General features: G+C 31.9%; 1 protein-coding gene across 15 annotated transcripts in view; it reads left to right on the top strand.

Moving 5' to 3' along the window:
* Window positions 1-21194, top strand: part of LOC125052239 (hemicentin-1) — a 193334-nt gene that overhangs the window by 159635 nt on the left and 12505 nt on the right. For all 15 annotated transcript variants that reach the window (XM_047652945.1, XM_047652942.1, XM_047652946.1 and 12 more), the window contains exons 7-13: window positions 5123-5280; window positions 17497-17514; window positions 17889-18039; window positions 18552-18663; window positions 20253-20431; window positions 20518-20694; window positions 20959-21099. In XM_047652945.1, coding sequence (XP_047508901.1) covers window positions 5123-5280; window positions 17497-17514; window positions 17889-18039; window positions 18552-18663; window positions 20253-20431; window positions 20518-20694; window positions 20959-21099 — 936 coding nt within the window. The remainder of the gene's footprint in view (window positions 1-5122; window positions 5281-17496; window positions 17515-17888; window positions 18040-18551; window positions 18664-20252; window positions 20432-20517; window positions 20695-20958; window positions 21100-21194) is intronic.

Below are 21194 nucleotides of genomic sequence, written 5' to 3'. Positions count from 1 at the left end.
ATAAATTTTCATTAGGAAAGCGCGATATCGCGAAATTAACGAGCATAATTATCCCGGGCGCTTCGGGATAAGTGAAGCTTTCTTTACGTGAATATTTTTTTATTTTGATGATAATTTTATAGAATTTAAGGATTATCTAATGTAGGTCAACTATGAAAAATTATGTTAATCTTAATTCCAAAATAATGTATAATAAATCCAAGATGTATAGTTTTATTTCTTTAACTTTTAATCAACCATATATAACACTAGCGTATATGTTGCCGTTCAAATAAGTATAAATAAAGTTGTTAAATTGTTTAGCTATCAAATATTCTACTACAAATCAGTTTTTAAAATTTTATGAAAGGGTAACGAATTTTTGTTAATCATTTTACCTGTGAAAGCTGGTTTGTAATCCTCTTAAAAGCTCGGGAATTAAGTTTTCAGTCTTTTTCAAAGCTTCCCGGTTTCTAGGTGATAAAATCTTGGCTTAAACCAGATTTAAGCAGAGAGAAAATATGTTCAATTACACTGATATACCGCATAAGCCAAAACTTCAACTTTTGATTTTATATAAGTGATAAAGAAGTTTTAAATTGCATAGTATTCACTTCTTTCATTTAAACTTATGATTATATGGAAGTATCACGAAAGATAGGAAAAGCAGTTCTTATATTATAACATATTTAAAAAAATTGGATAGAAGAAAAAGAAGCGGGGTAGTAGGAGGCGAATGGAGAAAGAAAGCCATAGACAGAGTCAGCTGGAGGAGGCCTTCAACCGTGAAGGGGTTGCGACGGTACTGAAGGTAGCTAGGATATAGAATATATAGGATAACAAGATAAAAATAATGTATAAAATGTAGAAAATCAAAGCAGTATATTATTACTTTTTGGAATGATTAGAAAATAAACGGGCTTTTATTATTATATAGTAGGTATATTATGTAGTTGTTGTTGTCTTAATGTTTACCTTTACCAAGCAAGTTTTTAGTGGTTCAAAAGCTTAGTTAGGTAACCAGCTTAGACTTAGGCAACAAGCTTAGGCTTAGACTGTTTTTATTTCAGAAGCCAAGCAAATAAGATACTACCGATAAAAGATTAATTACTAAATTGTGGTAAAAATGTACCCTGTATATTATTTACGTGTGAGAAATCTTCATTATCTCGACGTTAACACTCAGTAATTCATTTATCACTTGAGAGTGTGGTGTCCGACGTCACCGCATTCTATCGACCTCTCAATATTGCTGGCTGGTAAAATTTCCGACCCCTATCACGCTAGGGACATACTGGTATCGATAGACCTAAAAAACGCCATTAAACAAACCTGCTTATTAATGTGGCACAATTGATAAGGAATAAACTTTATTAAATTTAAATTAACATTTGGAATTTAAAAAAAATACTTAGAAAAGCCATTTCCAAATTAACAACTACAGAACTATTCGTAAAATATATTATACTTTATATCTAGTGCAAAAAATATCATTATAAATATGAATAAAACTTTACACATTCCCATTGTAGAATATAATTTTTCTTCCTGCTATAATCCCGTCGCTAAGTATGTTAGATGACGTCACATTACTCACTGTAAGCCGACTTGACTAAGTATTACTACTGTTAAATAAAAGAACTTTTATATTTATGAGAAACAATTCATGACAATTTGCGCTTTTGATTCGGTTTCATTCTCGAACTAAGTAACAACATGTGTATAGCGTTGACTAACACATATGAGACATTAATTGTGTTGGCCTAGTGGTTTCGGCGTGCGACTCTCAGCTCTTAGGTCGTAGGCTCGATCGCCGGCTTTGCACCAATGGACTTTCTGTCTAATTAGGCAATTAACATTCGCTTGAACCGTGAAGGAAAATATCGCGAGGAAACCGGCTTGCCTTAGCCCCAAAAAGTCGACGGCGTGTGTCAGGAGGCTGATCACCTACTTGCCTATTAGATTGATAAGTAATCATGAAACGGATGCAAATGTATACGTTTAAAATCAAATTATTAATATTTAATTTTTGTTCATTTGTGGACACATACATTCAGTTAATATATATTACTGAAACTTTTAGTCTGAATTAATACAAAAAGAATTAATTGGCAAAATGGAGCCGCTCATAATCAGTTTTTGTTTATATTATTTTTGTACGTTAAATTAAGAACTTTTTTCATTACATTTATGCTCTTTTTCAGTATGTAAGGTTTATTTAGCAGCTAATTAGTATATCCATAGAATTAAATTTTGTTTAGGTTTAATTCCCCGCTCATTAAAAAGCTACATTGTTTTTTCTTCTCATTAAAGTATAAAACTTTATTTTTTTTAAAACCTTATCATTTTCATACAAAGCAAGTGTTCTTAAAAATATTAATTTCAATTTTATTTTTAAATGAAATGCTATTAATTGCCGCCCTATTTCCTTTCTTAGTCAAAACATTGAAAGCCTTTAAAATTTCCTATTATTTATTTGTCTTTGTAAATGCTATCAAATTTTTTATGTCAAGAACCCAGACATTTGTTTTATTAGTTGTCGATTAAAAAGATTTATTTTATCGACAACCATAGGCGTGAAAAGCCATCCCTAGCGGCACTATCTTGCCACTTATTAGCTAGAGTCTCGCAATTTATCGGGCGGGGCACGGAAAATTGCTCGGAGTACAGCACTCAAGTGATAGCTTAATGTCTTGTTATGTAAAATATGGCGTGTTGGCAACAGAGACGAATCTTGCACCTAAATCTAAAAGTGGCCTTTATCTAAGCCAGCTATATTACAACCGATGGTGACTATGGACCAGTTTAGATAGAGTTGCATGTTAGTTTGGTGGTTCTTAGTTAATTTTTTTTCTTAATTATTTAGTTTTCGACTTCGGACACTATTCCGTTACACATATTTTATTTTTTAGCTAACGAGCAGTAAGCTCACCTATAGTTAGAGGCTCGCTAGTGCGTTTCCGGACTATTAAGAATTTGTACGCTCGACCGACAGCTGTAACTAATAAAACTCAGCGTGGGTTGTTTAAAAAACTATACAAAAAATTGAGTAAAGCTGTTTGGGCGAACTAGTCTCAGTATCAAGTTTCGAGGGACAATTAATCAAAGTTGCACACGTCTTGGTGTTTGTTTTGCATAACTACTCCGAAACTGCCAACACTTCACTTCGCTTCTAAGCTCCTCTATCAATATTGGACGCATCCTGAAGCATTTCCCTCGCCAGACTTCAACGAAATAACTGTTATATACACCTGATTTTCACCTGAAATTCAATACTCGTTGAAATCTAATTATAATTGTATCAAGACATTGGAAGTCTTCACGATTGCTGCATTGCTTGAATGAAAAGTAATAAAAGCAAAAAAAGCTCCTTAATCTATAGTATACATTGAGATAAAATGCATTTTCGTCACTTACAAAAATATTGAAAATAAAAACCGAATAAAAATATCCGCCGGAAATAGCCCCAGGACAACCATTTCAAAGTATGAAAAAGTGCCTGAACTAAGCTATGCCCAAAACTAGAAACCAGTTTGGTTGAAATGTAGCCATTGCCAAAAAAAACAAAAAGTACTCCAAAACGTTATCTCCTCCTATTTTTAAATGCAAAAGAGGTTTTGTTTTACGTGCGCAATGCATCAATTTTAATTAAATTAGGTACAGTGAGGGGCTAGGAAAAATATGAGCTAACTTTTAACCTAAATTGTAAGCTAAGCTGACAGCTAGTGAATATACAGTAGTAAATTTTGTACGCTTAATCGGCACAAAATAGAGAAATGAATGCGGATAATAATAGTTATCTGGCTCAATATAAGTTAATAGGAAATTATTTTCTCATCGCTCCAACTAATAACTTATAAAAGTAACTTGTGAAGTAATTACTTATCGGCACCTAGAGGATTTTCCTCGTTTCTGTCGATTTGTCGATTTATTTCACATCAAAGAATCCATATTTCTATATTAAGTGACCACGGAAATTCGCCTGTAATTCACTGATATAATAATATTTTATGCCAAGGTTTCGGGAGAGGATATTTTAATCAAATTAGCTCATTCATCATTCAGATATTAAAGATATTACTATGAAATTAGACAAAAAAAACATATGTTTGGTAAAATTTATTGGTTGTATTTATAATGCACGCATAAAGCTTCAACCTGTTTAGTACTATGTGTAGATTATTATACATATTATATGAGCTAACTGTATACGTTTATTTTTTCTGACTTGCAGTGATTGCAGTTTCTTACAGTTATCTTATAAAATAAAATATATAAAATAATGGTGAAGTTTTTTGCCAGTCCGTTCTTCGCTCTCGAATCGAGAACTGTCATTAATTGTAAATATAATTTATTTTTATTGACGTTCTAAGGTGTACATTAAGTGACAGGAATAAATAATTTTCACATTCACTGCATTAAGCCGAGTTACATTTATATAGTAAAAAAACTGTCAGTATATACTTTAGTTTGTGTTTGATACATATTATCTTCACATAAACAATATAATATACAAGGCAGAAGTTGGTAGTATTTATTTCATATTTTACTTTTTAAAATAGATACCTACCTACCTACTACAAAATATGTTAAGAACAAATAATCCTAGTTTTGATTATCAATTAAATACTTAAACTAGGGCGTTCCGTTTTGATTGAAATCAGACAATAAAACAATCACAACTCGAGTCCTGCGCCGTCGAGCGACATTTCAATAGCTCTTCAAAACTTGATCCCAAAAACTATTGGGTTCGATCTCCTGGGTGCAATCTACTAACTTATTCACATTCGCTGAGTTTGCTAATAAAACATTTGGGACACGAGGGACATTTGAACAGGTGATGATTTTTATTCATTGTTCGAGTCCGAATGTTCAAACTTTATTACAAAAAAAAATTAATTTTATTACAAATCATAATGTTTTTGACAACAGTACATAGATTTAATTACTCGTATTATCAAAAATGTAAATATTTAGATAATTGTAATTTGTCTAAAAATCTTTATCAGTATTTGATATGATTGTACAAATTATTATGAATTTTGTTTTTGTCATCACAAAAATATCTTATTAACAGTATATTTTTAATAAAACTGAAATGTGATAACTATAGAGAAAACTCATTTCATTATTACTTTTCCAGTACCACCAAACAAGATAGCGATATCGGGAGTAGGCGAACATGTGACGCAAGGAACGCTGTTGACGCTCATGTGCAGCGTTTCAGGCGCCCGTCCTGCTGCCACCATCGAGTGGTTCAACGGCACTGAACTACTGACACCAGCAAGTCAAAATATACAGGTGAATATTTTGATAATTACTACTTGTTCTAGATTTGATCCATAATCCATTGTTATAATTTTTCTTCATAGCCTATAAAATAACACAAAACCAATCAATACAGTAAATAAATATTGTTTGTTTTTTGCATTTTTTAAGTGATAAATTAATAGATTAATTTTTTTAAATTGACGTTAGTCTGAATCGGTCTGGTTTAAAACTGTGCTACGGCGTAGCACCCCTCATAAACTCTATTGGTCTAAGATCCCGATATACAACGACCTTCACCGAGATGCTTAGTTAATGAAACGTATTTTATATTTAATTTAATATGTCAATAAATATAATCCATATGGGTTGCCTAGCAAATTTCAGTCCAGAGTATTTTAATTAAATTTAAAAAAAAATTTTTTTAAACATTTCACCGGTATGATTATTAGATAAATTCTATACCAATCGAAAGTATGAAGCCCATAGAATATGCAAATGTTAGGTTGTTTTTAATCAATTAATTATTTATGTGTATATTTTTTATGTGACACTAAAGTATATATATATATCTTTAGTAAAAAAGAAAGTTATAGTGATACATACATATATAATACTACCCTGATTAAAAATATTGATTGAAAAAAATTAACTACATGCAAATTATAAAAAAATATTTTTTTTTAATATCAATTTAACATACTCTGGACTGAAATTTGCTAGGCAACCCATATGGATTATATTTATTGACATATTAAATTAAATATAAAATACGTTTCATTAAATAAGCATGTCGGTGAAGGTCGTTGTATATCGGGATCTTATACTATATGGGCGCATAGTTGATTATCACTTACTTCTCAAACGTTGACTTTTTTATTAGCTTAAATACCATTTAGAATATATATTTGAAAGAAAATGATTATCTACGTCGAACAAGTAACTAGGCAACATATTTGGCCATTTCTACGAATAAAACTCCCCTTCATAAACCTAACTACGTTTCACAGTACACTTGATTCGCTCTTCCCTTCGAGTTTGTCACATTGATATTCAAAAAGGGACAATTAGGAAGTTTTAAATGGATTAATAGCACTTCACAATATAACTTGAGGTAAAATAAATGTAATTAATTCTGTTACGGTAGTGATGGGGGAGGCCTAACAAATATTTGAGACGGACATTAATTTAAATCAATTTGTTTGATTGAAAGCTTTTTAAAATATCCTCGAATTGATCAATTGTTCGTCGTGATAAAAGTACTGGTAAGTAAAAAATTGAAGTAGAAATTAGGGTTGGATTATAATTTATAAGTATTTGTTTGGAGTCTGATATTTTTCGGTATCATCTGCTGTCTAATAATATACGTATATACTTTACTTATTATCAGTATATTAAGTCCTTATATCTTTAAAATAAAGCTGTACAAAAAACACTTAAAACCTCGAGTTATGTATATATAATGTAAAATATGCGCTGGTGTAAATTAAAAATAAAAACCAATTAAACCTCTTTACTTATAATATTACTCTAACAGTACTACTAGAGTTGATAAGGTAGCTCCAACGTTGTTTTCGAGAATTCACCTTCGTCGAAGGTTTTGTGGCTACAAAAGGTAAAACTTATTTTCCCCGTGGATGTCCAAAAAGAAATTTAGCCAGTCATCGCTCAACGTCAAGTGCGTTTAGCAAAAAATACTTTAAATCTTTCTCTTCACATCTATTCGGAGTTCTTTGTGAATTTTATACGACCTAATTATTTTTTTACTCGGGAATCGCTAACAATTACATATATAGGGAAGATAGAGCAGAGAAGCAGATTCTTTCAGATGTATGCTTTAGTTTCAAATCAAGTCAACTAAACCAAGTAACTTTGGTCAATAATAGTTTTATTAATTTGGAAGTCTAGTAAGAGAGAGAGTTTCTAAAGTAGAGTTATTCTGTATCTGTTTTATGGATCATTTTTCTTTAAGCTCTGCCTTCTATGTACACCAGATATTGTTTTTTTTGTCGCAAATTGAATACAGCACACCTACACAATTATACTAAAATTAAATTACGGTAGTAACTGATATGCCATTTACATGTTTTTATATATACTTATACTATTATATTACGTAATAATATATTTTTAACGATTGAAATAAGAACCTGTAATTTTGCTAAATTTTAAAGCAAGAGGCGCTGAAAAGTAAGAAAGTGTAAGGTTTTCGTTTGTGAACTTTATTGAATTTGACTTATTGGAGCTAGGGGCTGCTGACGACTATAAATGGAATAGGGAACGCTATAGAGCTCCCGCTTCTATATAATAAAATAGTAATAGCAGTTTTTCGTGTAATGTAGTAGAACAGTAGTGAGATTTAAATTGTTAAGTGCTATATAGGACTATTTATTTTATATCTATCGATTCTTAAAAAAAATCAGAACTGTTACATAAATTACTTGATAAGATTTGTTTTATCAGATTCTTCTTCGACTTCTCACACTAATTTGGTCAAATGGGTTAACGGTTAAAAGAAAATATTTATGACAATTTTATTTGTATGAATTTAATTTTTCAAGCAGTCGTTTTAATAAACCTACTCCATGCCACCTCTGTCCACAGCAGGTGAGGTCCGACCGCGCGAACTACTTCCCGGCCAGCACTTGAAATTACTAGAAACTTCAAGAAATATCTTTATATAGCCTGTAAAATCTACTACATTTTACTTTATTGAACTAAGAAATGGACGCTTAAAATCTTTTCATTCATATTTACATCGCGTCATAAGAATCTAAAGTGAATTTTAAAATGCGCGGATAATTGGAAAATCGTGGAGAATTTATTTATTTCCAATATTTTCTAATTTAACAAGAATTTTCTAAAAAATCTACTATGTTTTATCGAGACTACTGTATGTGTGATGTGATTAGTGAATACCACTGAAAAGTTGAGTTATGTAAGTTATGGTATAAAGTCCCAAACTACTATTATAAGTAAAATAGTTATAAAATACTAAACCTATAAAAAATACTGAATCTCCTTAAAAATAATTAAAAAGCGTAATAAGAATTCCTGCTATCTCGGCATTACTTACGAGATAAGCTTAATGGGATAATTAATTATTAATGAAAATTCCAAATTATGAATTTCTTTTAAGAAACATTAAAAATTATCCAATCCAATGAGATTTCTGCATTTGATGTTTGAGATAGATATACTCTACTTTGACTATATTTGGTAGTTTAAAGACTGCTTAAGCTAAATCATATGAAGAAGAATTTGAGACATTAAAGAAGACATAAAGAAAGTTGTTTTTTCCTAGATTCAAAGTGTGAACAATTTAAAAAGTTTTATCGTATACAATTGAATTTCCAACTGAAATCTTAAGTGATTTTTCAAGTAAAGCAACAGTTAAACCAGTGCTCATCAAAAAATTTCTAAAGTCGCAAGAAGTTTGAGCGTAAAGTTTGCATTCCTTTGAAAATGTTGCGTGCGTCAAAGAGGGAAGCCTCTTTGTGCTACAACTTTGAATTAACCCAGTGCTGTGCGATGCTTTATCGATACCTGTTCTAACTCTTTGTTGTGCTACGTATAAAGTTACAATACGTTATAATTAAAACTTATCGAAACTAGTTTGTTTAATGATCTCCATCTAATATAAGCTCCTTCTGCTATACGTTTGACCGCTTCTCTTTATGGCGCCAATAATTTCCTCCACCAATTTCGGTCCTGCGCTTCTTTTACAACAATGTACAGTATTAAAGGACGACGACGAGTTCATGTCTTGATCAGTAAATCTCGTTGGCGAACGTCCACGTTTGCCATAGGTATTGCCAATCACGACGAGCTGCTCTAGGCTCTCCTCGCCCCTACGCATTGTGTGACCAAAGTTCGAAATTTATTCCTTAACATAGGGAATAAATTTAACAAAATAAGCTGTTTTATTATATATTAACTCAATGTCCGAACCTGAGACGTATGGCCATAAATCTGTTCAGAAATACTTGGTATATCTTAAAATCTACGTCTCGGGTTTTGATGAAACTTGGATATACCCGATATAAATCATACATCAAATGTTACATACAATTAGCACAACTGAGAAGACTTCTTGAAGTCGGTTAATATAAGGTTAGTAATAAATAGTAATACCTAAGTATCGTCATAATGTAACTACACTAGCGCACCGGGGCTAGGGGTAGACGTAGTAGGTACATAAACTTTTCTGTAATTATTTTAATTGACGACATTTCTCAAACTGTGAATCGTGTTTCATTCTTTCACATAATTTGGTCTTTTGTATTAAATTGTTGTCTGAATTATAAGACAAAGCGTGAAATTGGTTATTAGACTTCAAACGAACAATAATGCTTCATATTATTAAATGGTGTTACCCTTTTGACTTTGAGAAGTCCAAAGACTCCTACATCATACGTAAAAGGAAAGTTTGTACATAATAATAATACAATATTACTATCAGGCAATACAAATAATACACATAAGATACAATTCAATTATCACATCTAAATACAAAAAAATTGTAGTAGGAAGTGTAATGTTTATTGTTTTTTTTAATTTTGTAAAGTTTATGTTCACCGTTATTGTAATATATTTTAAAATATATGATGTGGTATGCTATAATAAATAAATGATAGAACTTCAAGCCATTACAGTTTTTGGAGTAATACTCGGTACTCGAAAAACATTTTTTAGTTTTAAATTCAACATTATATATATGTTTGTACAACATTGTAAAATATACGCGTCTTAATCTGTTAAATATTTTTTTTAGCTACAAGGTTATGGTTAAGATAAAATCTGACGAAATATCATTTTAAAAGATTTGTATGTTTTGTCACGTGTGTTTAAGAAAACTACATACAAGTGACTATTATTTTAAAAACTTACAAAGTTACTCTAACGCCTGGATAAAGGTACCTAGAGCTTTTCCGTATTCGTGTTGTTAAAGTACATAACTTGCGCCGGTTTTTGTTAGATTTAAGAGTAAATTACCCATTTCCAGTTTTTCCAGTAATAACCGTCCAAGTGTATCTCATCTCAGTGAATAAACGCGAAATCACCAGTCATTTGCGAAACGATCCGATCTTTTTAGGAACTCTATTTTGTTGGTACTGAAGTATTATATGTAAGAGAGTTACATTTAGGTTTTGAAAAGTGGAAAATGTACAGAATAAGAGCTAAGAGACATTTGTTTTTCATTTAGCCATATTTTAATCAAGACAACAATTATTATCCATTGGTGTACAAAAGTTTGGAACGCTTTTCCTTAAGAGAAAGAGTGCTAACACTTTTTCTATTAATAATAATAAAGCCACTTTAACTGAATACTATAAAAAATACAAACCAGATGGGTTAGTTATTTCCATTATCTGGTGTTCAGTAGTATGGACCTCTTTTGGGTAAAGGACCTTCTGAACTTTCCATTTGGATCTATTCTTTGCTTCCGTCGTCCATTTCTCCCCAGAAACCTTTATGTCAGTCCATCGCTTTTGTGGTCTTCCCACGTTGGTTTTTCCTGAAGGTCCCCTCCAGGCTTCGGGGGTCCATCTTTTGTTTGTACACCTTGCAACTCAACCACACATTGTCTTTTAGAAGATATAAATATTTTCCAAACAAATAATTCTTAATGTAATTTTCAATTAATAATTTTTCTATTTTTTTCAAACAAAAGTTTTCAAACGTCTGCATACTTCATACATTCGTTTTGGATCCACTTAAAATTTCACTTTAGCCTTCTCTTAAGTGGCAATTTACGTCTTATGTACCATTAAAATTAATTACCTAAACCTTAGCTTGGTAAATTGTATGTGTGACGTCCTCGCTAACCAATACCTGACACGTTGCGATGTCTTTAATTAAAATATACCGCGGGGAAATTGAATTTAGGTCGAGACGCAGATGTAGTTTTTCTGGATATGTTGCTATTACTGAATATTCTTATATTCATGCTTATTGCACAATATATAAAATGCGAATATTCAGTGATAGTTTGTAGTGGTCAGTATACACACAAAGGATTAATTAATTCTTAGTTACATTCTAAGAAATTTAAAAGAAAACTTACGATTTAAGTTGGAGTAAAAATTAAATTAACTTTCTCGCTTGATAAACAAAGCAAAGCATCGCAAAGCTATCGAAGTTAGACTCAAACTTACCTTGTTAGTTAATCTCGTAGATTGTGTAATCAAAAACTTCAAGTTACAAGCAGATTATTTCATTGTTTTATGTATTAACCTCCTCTTTCAGTCAGTTAAAAATAAGTTATCTCCAGAAATGTTTCCTTTATATTTAATACCACACACCCCACATATACTCACTGACACACCTTCACATACTCACTGACACACCATCACACAACACAGCTGAACTAGGTATTACTTAGGTAGTACTTAGTTAAATGTATATAATATTTATAATTTATTATAAGTTAAATGTATATTTTTATTGATTTTTTTCTTTCGTAAATGTTCCTTTTTATATATATTATGCATTAGCCATCCTTGGCTATATATTTAGTATCATTGTTGTTGTTTTATATCATTTTTGTTAATAGTAGGATAACGAAACAACTAAATACATAATAAGATTCACCCTTCGGCATTAAACGTAGGTAGCTTGTTTAGTTTTGCTTATGTTATGAAATTACAAGTTCGTAGGCGAAATAGCTAATAACTAACGTCATTATCTGGTTTAATCCGGTTTAATAAAGCCGTTTAAAATGCAACAGCTTAGCTGCATGCAATAATGAGGGCATAAATCACTTATTTCGATATCATTAGAGCCACATCAATTATCTCTATGGCCAGGTGCTCAATATATTAGCTAGCAATTTTTCATTCTGTCACTAAGTTCACACTGACAGATTTATACAGTTTTATGAGAATATATTAAAAGCATTAACGGGTAATTAATTTTGCTCTTTGTGTGTATTTTATTAATTTTTACTTTGGCCGTTAATTAACATTTAACAAATGAATGTGGATTAAAAATATATTAAATATCTTTGAAGGTATATAATATGAAAGCAAGCTTTGAATATTTAATAAATACCGATTCACGTGAACTTCTTAGAAGCTTATTACTAAAGTACTGTTCTGTCAAATAGTGTCTTCGCTGTGATGAAAAGAGGGAGATGAGTACTTTAGTGAAAGCGGTGCAATATTCTATTTGACAGTATGAAATATGAAGTGTCACTGAGTTTATGCTTTAAAAAGTGTATGGAAGTAAAATAACTTATTAGTTATTAAACATATTTTTTACGTCAGCTACGTGACACAAAATGGCCACAAAATATTCAAATCGACGATGACGTAGCATTGAAGGTATTTATTCATCTAATAGGCAAAGTACTATGCAATTAGATTAAGGTAGATTCTATTATATTGAACAATTAAGCAATTATTAGCATGCTTGTAAACAATATGTCTTGTTAGAATGCTCTAAATCAACATCGCACAACTAATATAAACAATTTTTATAGGTTCAATTGACGAATTAAGCTAAATAATAAATAATAATAAAACGTTTACTTATTTGCAAATATAGTGGTATATTCAGATTAATTAATAATAAAAAACCGCACAATCATCCATATAAAAATGTCATATTAATTATCACGATGTCATAATAATAAGAACATTTATAATTGATGTCAAACTTATCGTCTAAATACTCTCCCACGCTATAAATGCAGCTTGCCTTAAAAATGTAATCACCTTCCACTTGAAAGCATTACACGGTAGTGATCTATCACTTCTAGAGAGGTAATTAGAAAAGTTTGATAGCCATGCCGAAGCAATTTTTTAAATACATCGTAATGCAATATGCAAACACCCACAGCCGTGCAGCATGCTTTTTTACAATCATAACTGCTAATAAATAACCTGAAATTATTTTGTCAAATAGCTTTTAAACTGATTATTTTTTTATGATAAAGGTTAGTTTTAATAAACATGAAGCGCACAGTTTCCGTCGATTTGTATAAAAAAATCCTATGAAATGGCGGTAGAATAATAAGTATTAATTTGAAATGAATATGTTTTTAATGAAATCATGAAAAACTTGAATGAGAAACAAGATTGGCATTCTATAAAAATGTATCTACACAAGATATAACGAAGAAGTGGAATCGTGGAGTCTATCACTTGCCTCGCATGAACCAAGTCGTAGCCATCCGCTAGTTAAGCGACCAGTAATTAACGCAATGTTATCCTTTTTAAATCAAAGTTAAAAGTAATTAAAACAGGAATTAATTAAACTCTTGTGTAATGAGATCATAAAGCATTCCCGTAAATGAATGTATTTACGGTTGTGTACTTTAGGCAGAAGGGTTCAGGTTGACAACACTAATGGAAGGTACTTGGAAATAGAAAGAGAAAATTATTAGATTTCTGTTTATAGATGTAATTTTTGGATATTGTGTTTCAGGTATTAATAACTTAGTAGAAAAGATCGCGTTTAATAAAAGTTTATTTTAATTTCTTGAATTCTGGCCGAATGAATTGTAATACTACAAATACATAAAAGACCGGTCTTTATTTTAACTTTGTCGGCGACCTATGTTAAAGATTAATCATTATTTAACCTTCACAATTTACAATAAAATGAACTATTTAGAATGTTAATTATAATCATTACAAAGCGTTCAAACGAAAGTTTATCTTAAATTAGCTTTGTAATGGCGAATAAATATTTATCATTGAAATGGAGATCTAAATTATAGCTACTGCGATAAGCTTCTATTTAAATTTTAATTTGACATTTAAACATGGTAAACAAAGGTTTATATTCATTTCAAAATATTTACAACCCTTTTTAATTAAGGATTTCCATATCAAAGAATACGAATGAGTTGGTAAGTCATGTAACCCCTCAAAGGGGCATAGGATCATATTTAGACTTACGTTGATAATTTTTCTTTATATGTTAGTAAATGCCAATATCGATTTTAAGCATCAAGATTTATCTGTCTTCTTTTGTCATATATGTCGCATATTGGAAGCGAGTTATACTAATCAGATAGTTATCATTATTGTCGTCTGACATTTAGACTTTTTCAAATATGTCAGGCGCCGATCAGAGAGCAAGTAAACTGAACGCACTACTGAGAAATTGTCTTTGACACATTGACAATTCAACCGCTGTGAGATGTCTATGATATTGCGTGGTTTTCCCATTTTAATAAAACATATGACATCGTGTTCTTTTATTACATTATCTCTGACATATAAAGCTCTTTCCAAATATGCCTCGAAATCCTCACAGGCCGGGTATGAATAGCAGAAATTTATTATAAGCGAAAATAATTTAAGAATCACTCAATTATTGTTTTTAATTAATAAAAGCGAGCAAAAGCAATGGGAATTCACAAATGAAACGAATTCCTCGTTAATTCGTTAACGACGTACATAATTAAAAAATTATAATTCCTACCGACAATGCTTCCTCCACTCGCCGGTAAATAAAGTTTTACGATTATCACAACTTTAAACCAGCTCAAATATTAACTAAAACATATTTGTAACATTGATTAATATGGACAGACTTCCTGCAAACAGGTTTTAAATAAAACAAATGTAATTGTAAACCTAAACAATTCTGGAATCAACGTGGCATACTCAAAAATGTTCCTCAATAACGGTTTAGGACTTCAATTACAAATTAAGGATATACTCATACAGTAACAGTCAATAAAAACCTCAACGACATTTACAAATCAATCTTCTGTCTATATATCTGATAGCAAAACGTTATATTACTATACTTATATTTTTTCTTATTACGATACATACTATACATCTTTCTCATTTAACCTTCCATGAACTTCCACAAATATTTCAAGGTCAAAATTTGCCAAATCGGTCCAGCCGTTCTCGAGTTTTAGCGAGACATGCGAGACATTTTTATATATGTACACAGCTATCATTAGTAGATATATACGATGTAAATCTTATTAAGAAAAGTCGAGAGAGTTGCATTGGAATACAATACTATTAAAAAGATGAAAATAAGCAAAAGTTTTCCAACCAGAACAACGTAAAAAGCATTGGCACTCAGTTTGTGTCCAGCATTGTACTCAAATATTGTAAAATTGTTTTATTCCATGAGAACAATTTGAAAGCCGCTTCGCGTTTAATTTTCTTTATTACTTAGTTTTTTCTTTTGCGATGAGCTTTTATTCTTAATCTCCGTAATTTGACCTTTTGTATTTTTTTTTAAATTTCGCTTTTTATTTATTTAGAGATGCTGGTTAAATTGAATTACTCTCTTCTGTCACGTGGTTTTACTTTTATATAATTGATTTAGTAACAACTTAACATGATAATTAAACTGAAACGCTATGTTATATTAGTGCGGACATTTGAGGGTAGTTTAGAAACAAATGCTTCAACAGTTAAATCATTAACTTTGCCTACTAAACTGTATATACCGAATATCACAAATAACCGAGTCGAAACAAACACAGCTACTGCAAAACCACGCAAGAAATATTTTATTTGTATAAAACCACTTACAGCGACAGCTACCGTCATTTTATGTTAATTTATGTCAAAGTTCCATGAAGTATTGTATCACCATAAGAATTGTTCTTTGCTAAAGGGCACGCGATGGCTTATAGTCTATGGCCTATTTCTATTTCACTCGACAATTTTCGGTGCACGTTTAGCGCCATCCTTTAATTTTTATATACTTTCCTATTTTTCTCGTAGGTGTTTAGTGTGAGGGTAATATTAAATTAAATGAATTTAACTTAACTTGCTAACCGATAATTATTAGTGCACTGAAATAGATTCGTCGATATCAATTAAAAGATTTGCGTTGAAATATTAAAGTCACTCGCAGGTAAGTTCCCGTTGCGGAGTCCTTTTCAACATTTTATAGAATTAATTGGATACCATTTTACTCGAGTCGAGTTTTTGTTGCCTTCGTTAAAGGGCTAGAGAGGGATTGTAGCTTATCGATAATTTCATGACGTCAAAGATTGTATATAAAGTAGGCATAGGCAAACATTATTCTTAGAGTATGAGACAACCTAAACTTCAGAGAAATATGTGGATTAAATTTATTATGAACATGATAATTACTATTTGTAAGAATACAATTATTGTTAATATGTATATTTAACCATAATTAACAACAAAAAACCACAATATCGATAATTGATATACTTCACTAGTCCTAAAATATACGATTCCTGTAGTAGGCTGCACTCTGCATTCAAGGTATATTCAAGTCGAGGATTTTTGCCTTTGCGAACTGAATTTTAAATCTAAGGGCTCCTAATGAAACCGTGAGCCCCTACAAATATAATATTTCTATAATACAATCTTATAATAATATTAATTTTATATCTTTATTATATTATTATTCATTATGGCATAAATTAACCCAATGCCCTTTTTAAAACTCCATACATATGTACTTACAGAGGCGTTAATAATAACTTGTTACAAAGTGTTTATATAATCATTAATTATGTGTTATGTGGAACTTGCTTAGGCAAACGTTAATATTATTAAGTAATGTACGTATATAACTACCCTCGGGGAAAACATAATTGTAACCAAATATTAACCCTATTTTTAAACTTTCCTGCGGAGGCCCCAAGCCGAATTCCACTCAGGCCTTTCTCAACATAACCCGACCATATTTTTGCGACCTTTTCCCGCAAAGTTTTATTTTTAGATTCTGTTTAAAGCGTGTTTTAGACATTTTTCTCTATTAAATGTGTCTCAGACAGAAATTCAAGGATTGGATTTATATTTTTCAGTTTAAGGTTTCCTATAGTATTTGCTAAGTATAGCGTTTTATTCCATTTAGTTTTATTTCGTTTACCCTTTGAATATTAATTATTCATTCTCGCATTATGTGTTCGTAAAGATAGACTCGTACTGAATACATTAACTTTGAATCATTCGAAGCTGTTGAATATATTTAGTTTTAATGAGAAACTGTTTTCTGATTTATCTTGTTAAGGAGGATTATAAGTTCAAAGAATTTGGAACAGAATTTTGATTTTTGTTTTCCATTTTATGCTAAGATAAAGTTATGAGATATTTTGTTCTTAGTTCTTTAAATAGTTTCGCTTTGGTTAAGGCAAAGTTAGAAAATGCAAAAATATTTATGGAAAAAACATCGGTGTATTTTTAAAGAAGTAAATTCTTTCAATAAAATAATATTGCTACTGATTTCAGCTTAAAGTATATGTAGTTTATTGATGTTTTGATTTTGTTCCATGTATCGCAGCAAAAGGAAATGGAATCGGTAAGCTTTAAACATATGTCTGATTAGCATATAGGTGATGATGATATGAAACAACATAAAATTAAATGATCTTGAGAGTACTTCACAAATAGATAACATTTTCCAGCATGCCGTACATTTTTTGTGGAAATACATAGGTGTATGGGGTAAATTACTTTCCTCAGAAAAGGCTTGTGGTCTATAACACCTACCTTAGTTTTTTGGTAAACGCACATAAAAATAAAGTCCATTGGTGCACAACCGAGGATCGAACCTACGATCTCAGGGTTGAAAGAGGGACGGTGAAGCCACTAGGCCAATTCTGGCAACAATAAAAGCCATCCTATTATTATATTTCAAGAAAATCCATCAGTAAAATGATTGTAAATTTTCAGAGTGATACCACAGTGGCCACCATGTCCAATCTGACGTTCGAAGCGACGCGGTTCGAGAACGGACGCAGGTTCATTTGCAAAGCTGTGAACGACGCCATGAGAGATAACAATGATCATCCTATTCATGCCACGAGGGAACTAGAAGTTTGGTGTAAGTTAAACGACATCGATGAAGCTTTGATAACTTTATTGTGGAAGATTAATCCAAGTGTAGACGATATATGACGTGAAATACCCCTAAGATACCTCATTTTTGAATGTAAAATACATCTGAGTCTATTGCTATGTTGAAAGTTAGTGCTCCTTAAATGTTTTCCTCGACTAACAAAGGATATAAAATAAATACAATAAAGAAATTATTATTTAAAACATACCGGCGGCGTCACAACCGTTGGTCTGGCCTAAAATTGAACTTCACCTAACCTTCTTCGCCATTACCCACACTGTCATTTGTTTGGTTTTCCTTGAATCCTCACGATATTGTCCGTATCTTTTTACCCTTCGAGTGAGTGTTTAAAGGGTATAAAGAAATCTTTGCTTGAACATTGCCAGGGTACGAACCCACATCCTCACAATTGAGTAAAACTCTAGTTTATTATTTTCCGAACGTATTAATCTAGTCACTAGACGCAGTGTTAATAATATATTATTGAATACTTCCAGACCCGCCGATCGTTCACGTGGGCCCGCCCAACATAACGGTAGTAGAAGGCACCAAGATCCTACTCAAGAGCGAATATGAGAGCAATCCGTCATCCCTCACTGAAGTTGTATGGTATGTACGGTATTACAACACATGCATCGTTAGGGCTGCCGACCTCTGTTGATCGTCTGTACTCTTAATGCAATATCCTGATAGAAAACAATAAACATGTTAACATTTTAATATCGGACGGTAATATTATAAAATGGACATAATGTAAGGAATACCGGCACCACTAAAAATGAATGAACGTTTGTAACCCTTATCCTAATTAGTTAATTAGATAAGAGAGATAAGAGAACTGAGTAGTCACATCTTTCAGCGTCTGACAAAATCAAAAGTACATATATCATTCAATGTACATTAGTTAATGACATCCCTGCATAAATCGCGTGTAACGAGGTTCGTACGGATTTTCTTTTAAATATTAAAGTTTCAAACTGAGCACATTACAGTAAGTATTCTTTACAACTAAGAACATGTTAAGTCCCAGTTAACCTAGGCCATAAAAGCGGAACTTTTCAGTAATTTCTCACGTGGCATTAGGCTTTTTAATCTCTAACGTATTTTAGCGGAACTTAGAATTTCCAACGTAATCTCTTTTGCTTTTGCTAATACAGTTTGCATAAAGTATAACCTAGGGAAAAATTCATGTTTTAGGTACTTATAATTAGTTTATTACGTAGGTACCTATTTATTATTTTACCTCACTCTACTGAATATATTTCATCACTATCATATATATATAAATTGTGGAATGGCAAATGACTGAAAAAGTATGAGTTTGTTTTAACCAATTGTGTTCCTTGTACTGTTGAATAAACAATTGCACTTGCTAAGATAATCTGTAATCAGATAGCTATCTCTACATAGAAGATTTTTCAGATCGTCTGAAGTCGTTCGGGGGAAACTCGACCTCTGTGATATTTTTTTAAACTTTAATCCCACAAACTTCAACCTCAAAGCTATCGTCAGCAAAGATAAACGGCGACAGAAGTTTATCTCGAAGCTTTCATCAAATTTTTTTTGATTAAAACCTCGTTCACAGACTCACAGTATTTAGTTTGGGTATCTTGTTTGCAACATAAAAATGTTTACTATTTTTGCTTAAGATTTGTAACGGTTACTATTTTAAAAGTATATTTTCGGCTGTGGCACGATTTTGCACAGTAAATCGACGGATTGTTAAATTCTTTTGTGTGATTTCACAAAAAAACAAAATTCCTCCCCCGGCCTCTGTTACTCAAAATTTATACAACGTCTCTTGTTAATGTTATAACCCACAAAAATTACAATAAAATATTAGTCGCTAACATATAAGGATAAATTTCTTAATATCAACATTACGTTGCTCTTCGCGCTGCGCGTGATTCACTCTTTTCTGAAAAATATCTATTTTTTATTAATTATTATGATGACATTTAAGCGAGTGACTCGATCATTCCTTGCTTCTGATGTGAACAAGACGAAACTCCCATTATTTATTGTGCACCTAGAGCGTGAGTCCGCTTCTCAAAAAAGTTAAAAGTTAGACTGAGAAAGGTTACCGTACCTGTTAGAAATCAATAGCACCGGGATGCGTAATGTGTTACGACTTTATCAAAACCATAAAGTTTAGCCAAAATATCTTGTATATTCTACTCAGGTCCAATTGTTTACAGGTATCGAAATGGCGAGCGTCTCAACGTAAACTCGAGCCACTACCAAGGAGGAAGCACGGACCAGCACGCGCTGATCATTCTCGATGCTAATGGAGATGATATGGGGAACTACACCTGTCTGCTCGCCAACGTCGTGGGCAACGGGACCACTGAGGAAATAATCAGCGTGAACGTACTATGTAAGTGTAAAATGGGATATAAACCGTAAAGTTATACTTTATGCTATTTTACTGTTACTCTAAAAACACCATACGAATGATTCCAGTCAAGCCCCAAGTTCGTCTAATAATGAATCCAGAGAGTCCAATTCTGGAAACGGATCACAAGAATGTGACATTGACCTGCGAGGTGGTCTCTGGAAATCCCTCGGTGCTGGATGAGGTGATCTGGTACTTGGACGGAGAGATCTTGAAGCATCTGCCCGAATGTAACGGGACCGACGGTATGTGCTTCATTCGTTATCTTTAAATTTGTTTTATCTCATAGACGTTCTAAATATGTTTTTATTAATAAAATGTTAGTTAAGCACATTTAACTCAAGGTTACAGTAATAGCGGGTGGTCATTTGATAAGAAATATGATAATAATATCGTCATCTTCGGTAGTAGGAACTGACAGCTTTGTTAAGAAAATTTGTATATTTGCTATTATTATTTATTTATTTGTACAATTATTTGCTTCCTATCCATCTACGGACACGTTTCAGACAACCTCTGCAACGAAGTGGACCCCTCAATGCTGCTCCTCCAAGACACGACCAAGAGTTTCCACGGCAACTACTCCTGCAAAGGCAAGAACTACGCCGGCTGGGGAAACGAGAGTCAGAATACTGAGCTCGTCGTTAACTGTGAGTCGACATTGAAGCAAGCTTTTAGCCATCCTCTGTCGTGGTTTATAAATAAACAGGTTTTTTTAGAATCCAGTATCCCTTTTCTGCCCTAT

The sequence above is a fragment of the Pieris napi genome, chromosome 9, assembly GCF_905475465.1.
Source record: "Pieris napi chromosome 9, ilPieNapi1.2, whole genome shotgun sequence".
In the NCBI taxonomy this organism is placed as follows: Eukaryota; Metazoa; Arthropoda; class Insecta; order Lepidoptera; family Pieridae; genus Pieris; species Pieris napi.
Note: the sequence above shows the minus strand (reverse complement) of the source record. Positions and strands in the feature narration are given on the sequence as shown.